This window comes from Pyxicephalus adspersus, chromosome 12, assembly GCF_032062135.1.
Source record: "Pyxicephalus adspersus chromosome 12, UCB_Pads_2.0, whole genome shotgun sequence".
In the NCBI taxonomy this organism is placed as follows: domain Eukaryota; kingdom Metazoa; phylum Chordata; class Amphibia; order Anura; family Pyxicephalidae; genus Pyxicephalus; species Pyxicephalus adspersus.
The window spans coordinates 22,567,644-22,584,383 of NC_092869.1; the positions used below are offsets into that span (position 1 = coordinate 22,567,644).

The following is a 16,740-nucleotide window of genomic DNA, read 5'->3' on the forward strand; positions in this document are numbered from 1 at the left end:
ATCAGTTCTGTAACCAGAACAGTTCTGTAAATCATAAGTCTGTAACCACAGAGTTACACAACAATTACAGTTACACAAGTTGTAAAACAATACTCAAGAACTATGGCAGAGATGAATGTGCAAGGCCAGTATAAAGAAACAGAATGTTGAAAGAACCATTGCAAGGTAACCTCGAGTATGCTAGAGAAAGAGGAAGCTGTAAGAACGTGAAAACTGTATAGATTCGTGAATAGTACACAACACTTGCTGCACAAGGTGCATGATGACAGAGGTAGAATTTCTGAGATTCCTCAGTTAATTGAGTCTTAATGCTCAACTCTTCTTTTTTGCAAATCATACACAACCTTTTGCATCTTCATTACCTTCTGTCTGTGATTATTTACATAAAACGGTAGGTATATATTGCTTCGGTTCATAGTTTATATATGATATGTAGATAGTCACGAGAGAGGTAGGTTCTTACAGGCAGGTGCTATAAATGAATTGCAGTTTTTTTCATATCTTTCCAATAAGAAAGCACTGTGACATTTGCTTAAAATGCATGCATCTCTCTTTCCTATTGGTATCAGCCACTTGGAGTCAGAGAAGACCTGCTATGAGTGTTCTTCTGTGGACTTCAGTAAGGTCTGTCTTGTCTTTGGCCTGAAATTTAAGTCCTCCATAGCTTCATTATTCCAACCTAATTACTTACCAAAAATGATAATTGACTGAGAATGACTAAAGCGGAGTATCAATCAATAGCTGATTCACTCTTTGTGTTCAGTGCGTAAACCCCAGCTTCACCCATCACCAGGAACTTGAGGTGATTGAGCCTATGTTGGTTATGCCGCTTATTTCCACTACATTGTTTATATACTGTACTATATATATATATATATTATTCCACAGGTAATTATAGTTATATCCACAATCTGCTCTCCCTAATGGAGTCCTCAGTTCTCCCCTCTCCTCTATGCCATGATATAACACACAGCATATCTCTCCTGGGCATTCCTATTGTACTGTGAAAAGATTACTTAGAAAATGGCAAGTATTTTTATATTTTTTTATAAAAAAATGTTGCATTTAGAAACCACATATGGTGAAGGATTGGAGAAAATGCTAACTGAACTTGAGTAAATTACGTTTATTTGAAGATTGAAGTGACAAGCAACATCAGATTTTTTTTAAAAAGAGACAACCATGGTACAAATTATAGACTAAAGCTGCGTACACACTTGCAATTTTTGTCGTTGGAAAGGATCTTTCACGATCCTTTCCAACGACAAGGGAGTGCACGATGCATGAACAGTGCTGTACATACAGCACCATTCATGCTCTATGGAGAGGGGAGGGGGAGAGCGACGGAGCGGCACCCTGCTGCGCGCTCTCCCATTTCATTAGGATTTGCTGTCGTCCATCGTCCGTGGATCCGGCAGGTCGGTCGTCCGGACGATGGACGACACCGACTGTACACACGGCAGATTTTCGCCCGATAATTGGCCGATGCCGATTATCGGGCGATAAAAATCTGACGTGTGTACGTAGCTTAATATTTTCTGTTTCTGCACTAGCTTTGCAGGCATACAAAGTAGAATTGGTTTACAGTGTAATCTATCATGTTTTAAAAAGTATGGTCATCTGTAATAGGAGGTCAAGTTTAAGCACAACAGACTGTGTTGGTGTTTGACTTTCTGTAGCGCTAAAGTATACCGCATGGACTGGAACATGAAACACCTCAAGATGCTCCTTATTAGAGGTGTTAGAGGTGTGGTCCTGGGTAAGTAAATATGAATTGGAGCTGTGGCTTTAAACTGCTACTCCCATTATAACATATTACATTATACATTTACGGGATCAAAAAGACTAAAATTACAACACACGTACAACAAAACATTGCAATGCATTCATATTGTGTACAACAACAGATGGTCAAGAGTATGCAGCTGTTATTCATGACAAGAAAAGCACAGTGGGCCAAGAATCAGGAGCATTAAACGTTGATCACTAGGAAAACACTGGCTAGCTTTCTGTTTCCAATTGCACCACCATAACAGAAGACTAAAGCCTACATACACATGCTAGATAATTTTCACCTAAAATGATCACCTCTGATAAAAATCTAGCGTGTGTACAGTGGCCCTTCAACATAAATTAACAATCCACTGTGAAGGAACACTACAATGGCCAACGGGACAACCACTGTCTTTTCCTATAGTTTAGGATTGAGTGGGGTGCCCCTTGCACTTCCTCTCTCACTGCATAGGACTTAACAGCACTATGCCTGCGGTACTAGTTTATGGTGGTGTCCCTGAAAACAATCACAAAGATCTACATGTTTACATGGCTTTACAGTATAGTGTAGCTGAGTAAGGATTTCTGTTTAAAGTTAGCCTCTGTACATTTCAACTCCAACACCTGCATCCCTCCACCTCTAAAACCTTCTCTGGCAACCTGTAACAGAAAAATAAACTATCCCACCCAGTCCGATGACGTCCCTCTGGCAGCAGCTTTCATCATTCTTAAGTAATGACATGAGCACTGTTTTTTCCTTGATACAGTCTGCTATCAGGCAGACTGGAATTATAGGGCCTAATTTATTGAAGTTCTAGAAAAGACTAGAAAAGACAGACTATCACAGGAAAACCTGGAATTGTTGGCAAATGTTTTCAGTCCTGGCCAGATCTATTCCAGGTTTGTTGGATCACCTGGGTTCACCTATGATATTCTATTTTGGAAATCTTTAGTAAATCAGACCCTATAAGTCCAGTCTGCCTGATATCACACACCATAGCAGGGAATGGGTAGATCGACAGTGTCATTCTGCTAAAAAAGGTCGGCAGGTGCTAGAGGGAAAACAGAAAAAAAATGTATTGTGGTAGACGAACCAGATATCTACCTAGTTACATACAGTAGATAAATAGTATCACAAAAAATGGTACAGTATTGTAATAAAAAAAATTGGTTAGTGTCAAGGAAACATATATCCTTTATTTGAAAAATAGGTACCCATAAAACTGCTGTTACTGTGGTATGCAAATGTGCTTATAAGGGTTTATTTATGGTATGCAAATTAGCAGAATGAATTCACCTGTTGTCATAGTAATGCAGGAATAGAACAAATCACACACAACAACTATGAAATAAAAAAACAAGTATAACTAGCATGTTAATATAATTCAGCATGGTAATTTCCAGAGTGGACCTAGTACAGAAACACAAAATTTCTTCTTTTATTCCTACTCTGCTCATTATATTCCCATTCCCTCATTCATGTCATGTGTGGTGAATAATGACCTAGCATGTAAGGTATTGCTTCTGTTTGTGCTATCAGCTGAAAAATGTATGGTTCCTATAACTTATTGTTGATATCAGTAATTTGTCCCCATAGGTCTAATACCTTTCAGAATTCAGTTTGCTATTGTTAGCCTTATTAACATAAAATGCAGCTAAAGCAGACTTTGTAGTAAAATGCAAGGTTTACTCATTAGGTCAAGGAATCCTAATCTAGTGTAGTTAAAAAATAGATAAAAACATTTAAAATAAAATTGTAACACAATTGTATTGTATTGAAAAACAATAAATATATTTTATTAAAAGAGAAATTTCACAATACTTGCTTTTACTGCAACAACTCAACTGACTACATAAACAATCTACTTATGAAATCAGACTCCACACATAGGTTCAGTGAAGCTGGGTGATCTAGAAAACCTGGAATGGATCTGGTTAATTGAACCAGCCTGTGTTATTATGTACAATGGTTCTCTGCCTGTGTGTACAAGGTTGGAGCAGTTCCAGTAGAAATACAAATCCATCCAGTGAGATGATCTAGTAAAGACATATTGGAAAATAGAGTTACTGGTAAACCAAAGTATCCAGATTTGTAGCCAGATTTGAAAGGGGTTGTCTATAAGTTGGTACCACATGTAATAAAAGTCAATGGGTTCTGGTGATTGGGAATAAAGGAAACAGGCTCTTTCTGTATTCAGAAATATTGTATGTCAGCTTAATTTTTTTAAGCAAGTAATATTGTTTAGTATTGTCTAGCATGAAGTATGATAACAGATATTTCTTTGGCGTTACTAGTTTTGAAATTATATCTTAAGCAAAAAAAAAACTTTTCTTTCATTTTTTTATTAGAGTTAACTTAGGTCCCTTATGTCATTAGTTCTAAGAGGTTCCTAAAGCACAGTATATTTGGTTTGACTTTTGTTTTTTCTTCTTCTTTGAGAGGAACAGAACAAATTGAAACAGTAATTACTTGCAGCAATATGAGAAGATGCAGGCTACAAGTAAATCAGGGAATATATTGTGGAAGGTTGTGTTGTTTGTGGAAGAGGGCACTGTGATGATTCTTGTTTGCCTTTTCACTTCAGTGTGATTTTTTTTCTTCTTCAGACTGTACATTATTATCTGTATACTGTCATTATCCTTCAGTCACTGTAGACCTTCAATTTCATTTTACACACATACACTAGAAACTTACAACGAAATTGTACTTATATAGGAGTCCCACATCGCTTGCTTTATTGTGCAGAGAGAGAAGATGTAAAAAACTATGCTTGTATACATTGTGAGGTACTTGCTGCCAGGGATGATGACTAATATGACAAAAAATTGTTTGTTAGAATCTTAAAAATTTAGATTAAATGAAGATACAAATGACACAAAATAATGCAGCTTTGTAATCATTATTACATCACTAAATGCCTCTGGATGATAGGAATGAATAAACTCTTGTACACATGTGTGGGAGTTACGTCATTCAAGCCCAGCCAATTAGGATGACTGAAGATACAGAACCCGGAAGAGGGCCAGGTGAAGATAAGCAAGGCTAGGTGAGTGTATATAAAAAACAAATTTGATTATGCAGGTAAATGCCTGCCTGATCATAGTTTTTTATTAGTAAGTTTAGTTTTGATCCTACCAGTATGTAATTGAAGTGATATTTGTAAGTTAGGTTGAAAGATTGAGAGGCATCTGTGAAAAACAGATTTTTATCTAGAAAGACAGATTATGCTAGACAAAGGAAATGATATAAGACCTAACACTTGTCTCCAAGATATTGTTCTATCAGTCCAATCTACCTTGTTTCCTACATTTTAAAATATGGTACTGGCAGCATGTCACAGCCATATATACTATTCTGATTAGGTGCCTCCTGAAATAAACATTTTTTTCCAGGAACAGTGTAGGTAGAAAGGTCGCCACAAAAATGTTTTATTGTGAAGATTTTAGAGTATGTTGGAAAAGGTGTTGTTACAGTATATTTAACTTCAAATGCAATTATGCAAATTTCTCCTATGTGTGTATATTTTATCATTGCTTTTCTAAAAGTTTAGATGGTCAGGTTTATGGAATTCAGTTACTTCAGTTTGACTTGTGTGTTAGCTTCTAAGAATAGACAATTAAGTCCCCTCATAACCTCCTAGGAAATCAGTAGTAGCAACCGTATACATATATGCCATGAATTACACCTTTTCAAAACACACTAAAACATTTATATTTAAAAACCATTGTAGTGCATTTGCCCCTACATTCCTTCTTTGTGTCATATAATTTGTAGTGGTTCGATTTTTATGGAAAACTTCCTAAAGAAAACACCTATCTGGATGGCTATCTTGTGAGGGTAAGTCCAGGAAAAAAAACAAGAAACAATTAACCAGACAACACTGTTGCTGAATTAATGAGTTTTTAAGAATACAAATCATAACAAGCCATTTTTTATGATATGTTCTGGTATGACGTGGTTAGTAGGATAATTTGAAATCTAATAGGAGACATGGTAGATTAGGTCGACAAAACTGCAGTGCAGTGGCAGTGGTGAGCGAGGGCATGTCTTGCCTGCAGGCATTCCTGACATGACAGCAGCTAGATGTAATACTGCAGCATTCTTTATTACAATAGCCGTTCCATTCTGCAGTCAAATATATTGTGTGCGACATGTTTACCCCATTCTATTTTGATATTTTACATTATATGGCAAGAGGAGGGTTAAACTACCAAGATCCAAGCTACAGGGCTGCAACAACATCCCATAGTCATCTGTCTTGATATCCAGTCAGAATTAACAATCAGTGTAACTACATACTTGAAATATTATTACTTGGAGTTTTCTCTCCCTGCATCTCATGCATTATTCAAAGCACATTCACCACGGAAAGATGCAGCAGAAACTGCATGATCATTTAAAATGACAGGGACATTTTAAATTGTTCTCTAATTTCAGCAATGTATTTCCTTGCTATGCTTTAAATCAGAAAGCTTCCTATTTTTTTTTTTTTTTTTACAGTAACTGTGGTATACTGTTAGATACAAATGCACGAAAACATGTCAAAACCATATTATGTTATGAATTGAATCTTTATTGTTTCCCCGGTGTATTAATTGTCCTTCCCCATCCTGGTCTAGTTCAGTGTCCTTGCCATTATTTTACTGCAACATATTGTGATTCCTTTTTATTCTTCATATCTGTTTTATATTCTTTGGTCTTTCTGCCAATTTAGATTCTGTATTGACACACAGTGCATAGCAGTTCTTGCAAAACAAAATTATTTTTGTTTGAAATGTGCATACTCCTAGTTTTCCAAATTAGACTGCCCCCATTAGAGGATTTGTAAACCATTGTCTGAAAGGAGATGTGTATATATATATATATATATATAAAATTTTTTTTTTTTTTTTTTTTTTTTTTTACTAAAATAAAGTGTGTGATAAAAAAAAAAGTCTTCACAAAAAAAAAAACACCCTTTGTTGCAATATTAGCATTGCTCAGGGTGGTTTTCCTAATGCAATGTGCCACCATCTTTGCTTGTAGTCTTAATTGGGAGTGTAGAGAAAAACTGGGAGACTGGGAAAGAACATTTCCACGCTATGACAGTACATACCAGCACAAAAACTTTCTAGGTATTATTTAATACTTTTGGAAGATTTTAGAATATAATTTTTTTTTTACTTTAACAAGTCAAAGCCAGTATGAGGTTTTAGTGGCCAGATTCTCATCTTTAAATTTTCACTTAAGTGGATGGCAGCTTTCTTGCTTGGGCTCTGCAAAGCTCTCAGCTTCTTAAATTTGTGGAGTAGATGGGCTGCAAAAATAAAATTGCTGTGTCTACACTCTATGCTGTATCAGGTGTGGCTGAAAGAGTGACAACTTCAGACATATGGCCTTGTCATAATTATAGTAGTACATCATTTGGAGAGTACAGAATTTATATTATCCACCATGAGATGATACAAAGGCTACTGTTTGAATGTGCAACTTGTGTGTTCAGTGAACACATGACAGCAGATATTGACGTGTCTATTTTTGACATCTGAGTGTCAGTAAGGAATGCATGCACACTCCCAGTCTGAAGGAAGCAACAGTATGACAGGAATCTCTTCTCTATATCTGTGTTACACTGAAGTGATGGGTGTTCTTTATTCCATTTTTAACTCAAAGGAAAAATAAAATAAATCAATTTGACCTATTTAACTTATATCTAAAGTTGTTTCAGTGCTTTGAGTTCTTTACCTGTAACTAACATAGGTGCAGTAGTCACATGTTTGTTCTTAGCCTATTACTCAAGACACAGCCACTGCCTTTTCAAAAGAAAGTGAGAAACAGCCCCCATAGCTTTTTTTTTGGAAAACCCGGGGATAACCACATGCAGTTGTGTTGTATTGGGTCATAAAATAAATTACAGTTTGATCTGCAAACATAGTACATGTAGAACATGTTGAACTGTGCAGTGTATCATACATCATACCTCTGTCTTTTTAACAACTATGGAACGAATACTTTGGGCCTGATTTATTAAAGCTCTCCAAGACTGGAGAAGATACACAGCAAACCTTGAAAAGATCTGGTCCAGGATTAAAAACATTTGCTAACAAATTGAAAATTACTTTTAAAAAATATATTTTTTTTCTTTCTTTACTGATACAATTGATAATATGCATGTGCACTTAATATAAGACAGTGATTAGTCATTTAAGCTTAAATTAAGTTTGGTATATTTTAGGATATTTAGATATATCAACATGCTATAGTGTTTTTTTTTACCGGTTAATTCCCCTAGGGGTGGGGTAGAACAATATTATTTGCCATTGAGTTGGTGTTTGTTTATTATTGTCTAATACTGTATATTTTCTTGGGATTGGCACAAAACACAGCTACATTAACGCTTAAGCCTTTTTGTATGATGAAGAATAATTTTTTTAACTAGTGAAGTCTATGCCTCAAAGTACAAAGTGTACTTTTGGTGGTTCATTCCAAATTTTTTTTTTATAATTGTTGGGTAATTAAATATTTTTTGTCCTACATGGTCTTAAAAAATATGTGCTATTTATTACAATAATGTCATTTAATCTTTTTGGAGGTATATTTTTCAATGCCAGAATGTTGAGCTTTTAAATAAAATATGTCTCATAGCTCTGATTCCTCTTTTTATTTGCGACAAGGTAAAACTATGAATGTAGATCCTTCCAGAGTAGAAAAGTAATAATTTCACAATTAGCCAGAGGTTATAATACATTATTAGAAATAGTGTCTATCACTTTGTGGTGCAGCAACATGCACACAGCCAGGCAGATTTTTCTGGTTTAAATGTCTAGTTTATCATTTGCAAATCCTTGTTGGATGATTTTTGGGACCCAGCATTCCCCCTGTTCCTTGGCCTGTTAAATGGTGGATCTCTTCCCCTGTCTATATGTGATTTCCACCCTGAATGTATTCCTAATATCCTCCTGATAAGGTAATTTAGACAAAACACTTTGAGGATATCACAAGATTTATGTGAAGTGCTCATTGTATAAATTGTGTGTATCTTATAATTTTTCTTATGTTTTAAAGACACTTTATGGATAAATAAATAATAAATAATTTATAAATAAAAATATTATGCTTTTAGAAAGAAGCTGTTATTTGCTATCAATATAATTGGTATTGGCCTTTAAAGGCCTAATATTTGTTTAAATTCTTATTCCTAAGTCCAGCTCTCACATTCTGGTAAAATATACTGTGTATATAGCCAAAATTTTTATTTTTACTTTTTAATAAAGAATTCAGTGTGTAAAAGAATCATAAGGAAGAGAAATCTTCACTTAGACTGTCCTAGACTTCTCTTAAACTAGAAAAGTGTCCTGATCGGGAAATTCTCCCTGGCATTCAAATAGAGAAGGTGAACCTCCACCAGTAGGGATAAAGGGAGCAGTACAAAAAAAAGTACACTTCCCTATTCATCTAAAATAAAAAAAACAAACAAAACAAAAACAGAACACTTTAGGCTTGTGTATGTTATAACACTTTAGGCTTTTTAAGACTGCTCAACACAAAATAGTTATGTCCTTATTTCCAGTAGTTTGCCTGCACAGTCTTGGCCTTTCAGCAGAAAAGTACATCAGACTCAGTACCTGAGATCTGTAAATGAATATGCTGTCTTTATAATTTATGATTTTATAGCCTTCTTTTTTTGTTTTATAGGATGATGAAGTTGTCCTTCAGTGCGTTGCCACTATCCATAAGGAACAGAGGAAATTTTGTTTGGCAGCGGAGGGGCTAGGGAATCGACTTTGCTTCTTGGAGCCAACATCAGAAGCCAAAGTAAGAAAATACTAATTATTATTGTTCTTTTTTACCAAGCACAAATATTGATTCTGTGAAATCATGTCTTACCCACACACAAATCAAGGTGCTTTGGGTTATGATATTTAGATATGTATAGCCACTATATTTATAACAAGGATGTATTTTAGATTTGGGCAAATAGGAGTGTACATTCACAGACATGGCTTATGGTTAAAACCTGTCAAGCTGCAGTGCATAGATTTAAACTAGCCCCTAGAAATATATGAGATTTCTACTGTAATTTTATTTTGATTAATATTTGCCGGAATAGGATAAAAATAAAAGAGTCATAGAAACTGTGCATATATCTGATTATATGTTCTATATGTTTATCATTTTATTGTGTGGAAAAAATGAAATACACTATACTGTATATAACGGATGGATCATGGAAAATGTGCAGTTCTTTGAAAGTGGTACAAATATGTGTACAAGATGAATTTATTACAGACAGACTAGCCTTCTACTGCACAGAGCAGTTTTAGCAGAGAAATACAGATGAGCAGATCTGTAAGATTTTTATGGATATGCTCTTAAAATGGAACAAATATCGCCTATCCTCGCTCTATTGCCAGCACCTACATTTTCAAGAGCCTTCTTTTAGGTTTCAGTTTTTGACCATCTTGATTAGCTGGGCCACAACTATTTAACTGCAGTGCATATGCACAGGTAATCTTTTATACTCCGCAAACGGGAACAGATTTGAGAATTATGGCATGGATATCTTTGCAGGGGAGCATTTATTCCTTTAGGAAGCTAGGGGTTGTCTCAGACTACTATTCACCTTTAACTAATGTATTTTATAGGTTTGATTGACCCTTTAAATAGACAATAGTAATGTTTTCTGCACATGTGAAAAGAAAGCTTACCAAGAAAATTGTTTGTATCTTGGAAAGATTGAGAATGATTTGCATAGCAATGTAGGTGCGGATTTTAAAGTATCTTATTTACTAGTGACATATGGGCCTAGCTAATCTTTCAAGCATCCTTTGTTAAATGTGATTTTAATATGCAAATGTTTATTTTAGTTAGAGCAGCCTGCCATCCAGAAAACATAGGTGTGCAATGTGTCTGTACGGATTGTGACATAATAACAAAGACACATCACTACGTGAAGCAGCCTAATTGCTTTTTGTGTAGTAAATTATTGGCATGACTAAGAAAACTTGCCCAGATAAATATATATAACTTTGGATCATCTAACTCCCTAGACAGCATACGGTTTTGTATTCATTTGGAATAGCAAAGCCTACAAGGAAAGGACAAATGGATTGTTCACATTAGAGTACTATCAAGACAAGACATGCATATTCTCTTTTTAACATTAGGACATTTAACAGAAGTCTGTATTTAGTATTTGGTATTGTATTTAGCACGTTCCATTTCAAACAAATTCATATCGCTTTGTCCAACTGTGAAGGTTCTACTTAAAAATAAAAGTATTAATATAAGAAGAAATAAGATAGGAGATAATTATATAAAAGTGAGCTCCAGGCAAACATCTGAAAATACGGTTGAAATTAAAAAATGTTTATTGTTTTACTTGCTGAAGCATTTATAAATATAAGCTAGCCATATACAATGCAATATTTTCAATTGATTAAACAAAAACCATTCAGTTAAACTAATTGATTGTATTTATTGGTTTTTTTTCAATAAAATTGTATGGTCTGTGAAAATGTGGAATCGGCTCTCTCAGGAAGTAGTTTCAGCAACTATTATAGATTGCTTTTAGAAAAAGCTGGATGTTTTTCTAGAAGCACAAAATATAACTGGGTATTAAAGATTTAAAGTAAAAAGACTGTTGATCTAAGGAACATCTGATTGCCTCATGGAATCAGGAAGGATTTTTTTCCCTGGTAAAGCAAATTTTACTAGAGCTTTTTTTGCCTTCCTCTGGGTTAACTATGTCTTATAGGGTTTTATATCTGGGAAATGTTTATTTCCCTAATGGTTGAACTTGATGGACTTATGTCTTTTTTCAACCTGACCTACTATACACTATCTAGAATGTCAACCAAAATATGATTGTGTGGTGTGTTTGTTTTTAATTGATTGGTTAACTATTGTAGGTAAATTAAAAATGCCTATTGTGTCATGCTAAATAATAAGTTAAATAATATTGTAAAAATGATTGTATGTCATAAATTATCAAATGTTGGTTTGTGTAATGTCAATGGGTATAACTGATTGAATGTCAAGCAAGTGGATAGTACATTATATGCTTGTAGTCAATCTGAAGGATCAATCTAAAGCATATTTATTTATTCTGCCACGGTTAGTCCTGGATAGGGCGTCTGCACACCCCTGCATTTTCTCGCTCTGTCCTCTTTTTCTCCTTTACAGAACTCTGCAAGTTGTCTTTCCTTTTCTAGGCCAAAAAAAAAAAAGCTCTTTCTGCAAAGTGTCTTTTTTGATTCAGTTTCTCTAGATTTCCCTTTGTCCCCTTTCCCAGTTCTTGCTTTTTCTTTACTACTTGGTTGAACCGTCTTTCTTGGAACGCATTTTTCACTTTTGTCCAGTTTTCCCTTTTTTGTGCATCACCTCTCTGCAGGTCTAGACTTCGTATTCCTATGTGTGAATGTTTTATTGCATTGACTGCAAGCATAAGGTCTCTCTTGAGTGTGGGTCCTTTTATGCCTGATCATATGAAGCTCCTGTCCACAAGCATATTCACACCAACCACATTTAAATCACTTTTTATTTTTGTGAGACTTCTGATGTTGAATAAGGGTATAACGGTCATGGAAGACTGTATCACAGTAGTGGCACTTCTTTCCTTGTTCAATAAAAAACGCTTTCTTAAGTGAACTACATCACTTTTCCTTGCAACAACTGAATCACAATAGGGACAGTGAAATTTCGCTACATTCTCAGTATGCTTTTGCAGTATGTGCATTGTCATGGTCCCACTCGGTGTAAAACGAGCAGGACAACGGTAACATTCATATGGCTTTTCACCAGAATGAGTTCTCACGTGCCTCTTCAGTTTGTAGGTGTCCCTGCTAGCATAGCTGCCTTGAGTTTTCTTTACACCTTTCTGTTGTTCTTCTCCAATACTATAGACAGACGTTCCCTTAGGAGTTCCTTTCTTTAGGCGCACCCCCATCTGTGTTCTCTTACCTGTGTAAGACTTTTCCCTCCGCCACAGGTTCCAAAACAACGGAAAGTCTCTCCCCAGACCCTGTGACTTAGCACAGCAGACACCCCCACTTCATTGCTTACAGTTCCACAGTCAGTCTTGAAAGTAACCAATGCCGTGGGGTAACTTTTAGTGTCTCCATGTAAACACATCACTCCTATGCGGGGCTCCTGTATTTGATCAGGGCTTATGAGGCTGGCGGGCACCAATCTCCCTGGGCTGCCCGAGTTCAGCAACGCCTGAACTGACTTGTCACCTACTTTTACCACTGCCATTGGCAGCTCAGTGTCTGTGGTACATACAGGCTGGGCAAAAAAAGTCATTCTTCTTGTAGCATTGCACTTCATAGCGCCCTCTGTCCGAGGGCATTGGGCCGCAACGTGGCCCCACTTCTGGCACCACCAGCATTGTAACCAGCCCTGACTACCCTAGGAAGATTCTGCAGAATACTTTTCGAGGGCTAGTGACCTTTCCTCTGTCCTTCTCCTGGTTCCAGTGTCCCTGGTTGAAAACGTTTCCCTCATTGCTAGGGGTGACATCTGTTTCTGCGGGACCCACCGCTGCGGTGTTGGATTCGATAGGAAATCTTCTGCGACCAAGTACCGTTCTATCATTTCCACCAGCTGGTCAGCGGTCTGGGGTTCTGCATGAGTCACTCACTTGCGCATATTTTGGGGAAGAACTCTTAGAAAACAGCCCAAAGTGACTCTTTCTGCGATCTTGAGAGTGGTAAGAACCTCTGGCTGTAGCCAGATTTCCTCACCAGATACACTAGGTCGTGCATCTGGGAACAGGTTGACCTGTCAGAATGGTAAGTCCACTTATGGACCTGTTGGGTGTGCATAGCCGGCATGACACCCAGCCGTCAGAGTATCTCGGTCTTTAACTTGTCATAACTCATAGCGTCCTCCGCTGACAGATCAAAATATGCCTTTTGGGCATCCCCCGTTAGGAATGGCGCCACCAGGCCAGCCCACTGCGTTTAGGATCAGGCCTCCCTCTCTGCAGTTCTCTCAAATGTATTGAGAAAGGCCTCCACATCATCATGCAGTTTCATCTTTTGAAGAAAGTTGCTGGCCCTTATTTAGCTTCCATTACCCTGGGCAACTGGCAGTCCCTCTGATCTGGAAGCAGCTAGCCGCTGTATCATATCTGTCAAAGCTTTCCTTGGCCGGCTCCAGGCCCCTAAAGAACCTGGTTTTCCTCCCAAAACCTACACACAAATGACCATTCTTTTCTCCCTGGAGCCATTATAACACTTTTCTTGACATTTTTTAGGGACACTCTGTCACCCATGTTACATGCCTACAATGTCTATAAATCAAATATTTGGTTACCCTAAGTGACAAATCCTTTGACAAGTTAAGATGTAAACATATTCCTTTAAACTGTGTATTTCTCTGTTTGCTTGGAGTTCTGCTTTTATAACACTGCATGGATTGGAATCTATAAATCTGTGTTTGGAATGGCAGTTCCTATGGGGCCATGGTTTCTCTCTATTTGTCTTACTCAGTATGCAATACATATGTAGATGAGGACACAAGCATTAGTGTAGGTCAGTTGTTTTATATTTTTGTAATCTTTTGGCAGCCCTTGATATGGTTATTTTAAAGAAGCCTCCCATGATGCTGTGGTTCTAATTGTCAAACATTGGCAGCTGTCAAACGGCCTTTGAGATGGTGTTTGTCATTTACTGATTAAATGATAATTTACAATTTCCCCATAAATTGTGGGATGATGTTATGTTCTACAAAACCCATCTGTCTTCTACCCTTCTTCTAACCAAAATTGCTAAGTATCCTTTACTTGGGTTATGAAAAATATTCCCTTAAAACCTGTTTGGAACTTTAAGTTTTTTTCTAATGCCCAATGTAGTTGTTCTCAATTTACAAGGTATTAACTGCAGTCCCTGACATCACCAGCATTGTGTTCAGTACATTTATTGCTACAGAACATAGTCAGAGACTGCAAACATACTAGATAGTGGACCTGCTATATTGTGCTTGGAGATTGGATAAGTGGTGTTGGAGACCGCAAAATACTAGAGACTAGTGACATAAACCTAGAAGTAGAGATCTTTGCTATTACCCCTTTACAATTCAATGCCTGTCACATGTGGGTCGGTTGAATACATAATTCTATTTCAAGGATGATCTTTTTTTCTTTGTTTTTAACATAAGCATTTTGTAACTGTGATCATTTGAAATAAAATCTACTTTTATTCCATGACCAGCAATAAATATAAAGATTTAAAGGATCTCCCTAACCCCCCCCCCAACACCCATCCATTCCAAATGTAACTGTTTTAAATGGTAATTGTGGAAAGAAACCAATTTCCTATTTGCACACAATTCTCCTTTTTATTTTATTTATTTTATTTAAATGACAATTAAACCAAACATAACAAATATTAAATACTGTGATATTATAAATATTATAAATTGGTTAAATTTTGTGCAGCTCTCCACTTTTAAACATCAGAGCTTTGTGGCAGCTTTTCGTGTTGTTCTGTTTATCAGCACAAAGAGCTCCTCTGGTAGGCTGCTGTCAAACTAATAGCCTACCTGGGTAACACTAAACAAGGAGAGCCGAGATCTCCCAGTGTAATCTGCCGAACTAACCTATCTGTTTTACACCGTCCAGCACAGTGCAGGGGACCACGGATAACACAGAGGCAAAAGAGGCTTCTGCATCAATATTGCTCCCTGCAGCAAAACTACCAAGACTGGTGCCTTCTGTGCCTTGCCTCCTTCTTGCCCTGGTTCTTGCCCTGGTTCTTAGTTAGCCTTTGAAGGATTGATACAGCATTTTGTTTTCACATTTGTTGTTCACATCTACATACTAGAAACAAATAGGATACAGAAATAAATAGATAATCTAAAATTTAAAATTTCTTTGAATCCAAATAATTTCCTCTCTCTCTCGTTCTTCCTTACGTCACCTGATCTCGCGCTGTGCATATGCATGTGATTGAGCATTTGTTTTTTGTTTTTTTTTTTACATTAAAGAAAAGCCTCTTGATGACACATGGCTGATCTTGGGTATGTCAGATCTCGGGTACATGACACAATTATCCCAGGAAGCTTCAGGTTTACCTTTCAGTCTTTACCCCCACAGTAAAAAAAAACAAAAGCAAGAAAACATTATAAAAAATTAAAAACAAAATCTTATTTTAATGTGATGATAGGTTCACCTTAAGAGAATAGATCTGTCATTATTACTGGTCTAAATAAGCTGATAGTAACCTACATGAGCTATAGTCTAACAGCTGGCAATGTCTATATATATTATAGCCATGACAGTGCTGATGCAACACAGTAAGCTATTCCATGCATATAATGGGTTACTTGTATTACTGATGTGTACAGCAATAACATCACTTTAATGAACTGTCCAAATAAAGACTGTTCTTTTTGGGCATATGAGAGAAAAATTATATTTTACACGCATGTCTTTTTGATGAATCTGACAGTTTATTAGATGTATTATTTCAACTGCAATTTTACCATTTTCTGATGTTGCAATATATTTGTCCTTTCTTTATCTCAGTTCTCTTCTGTACAGCTAAAAGGCAGAATGTGTTAAACAGCAAAGAGTAGAATAACGCACTGCAGAGAAGGTCATGATGAATTAATTGAACTGGCTGCAGTAGGATGTTACTAGCTTGCTCTGCAAATGGCTGCAGTAAAAAGATTTGCTTTCGCTTCCACTATTTAGCCTAATTACACTGAAAAGATTCTTGTTATTTGAACCTTATGTAGAGATAGACCTGTCCAACATATTGTTTACAAAATATGACTGCTACTTAAAAACAAATCTATGGAGATTTCTAGAGGTAATGTCCCCTGTAAATCATATAAATGTGTACTTGTACCTTTAAAGTATTAGGTATAATAAAATTATTGATATTATCTTTTTTAGCTAGAAAAATAATGTCCCAGTCTACCTTCAGGAATTATTCAAATTTGTCCTAAAGCTCCCTCTTCCCCTCTACAGCTTGTCCCAG

At 36.3% G+C, this 16,740-nt stretch overlaps 1 protein-coding gene across 14 annotated transcripts in view; it reads left to right on the top strand.

The window, feature by feature from the left end:
- RYR3 (ryanodine receptor 3) overlaps positions 1-16,740 on the top strand; it is a 300,041-nt gene that overhangs the window by 46,271 nt on the left and 237,030 nt on the right. For all 14 annotated transcript variants that reach the window (XM_072428468.1, XM_072428475.1, XM_072428469.1 and 11 more), the window contains exon 2: positions 9,449-9,568. In XM_072428468.1, coding sequence (XP_072284569.1) covers positions 9,449-9,568 — 120 coding nt within the window. The remainder of the gene's footprint in view (positions 1-9,448; positions 9,569-16,740) is intronic.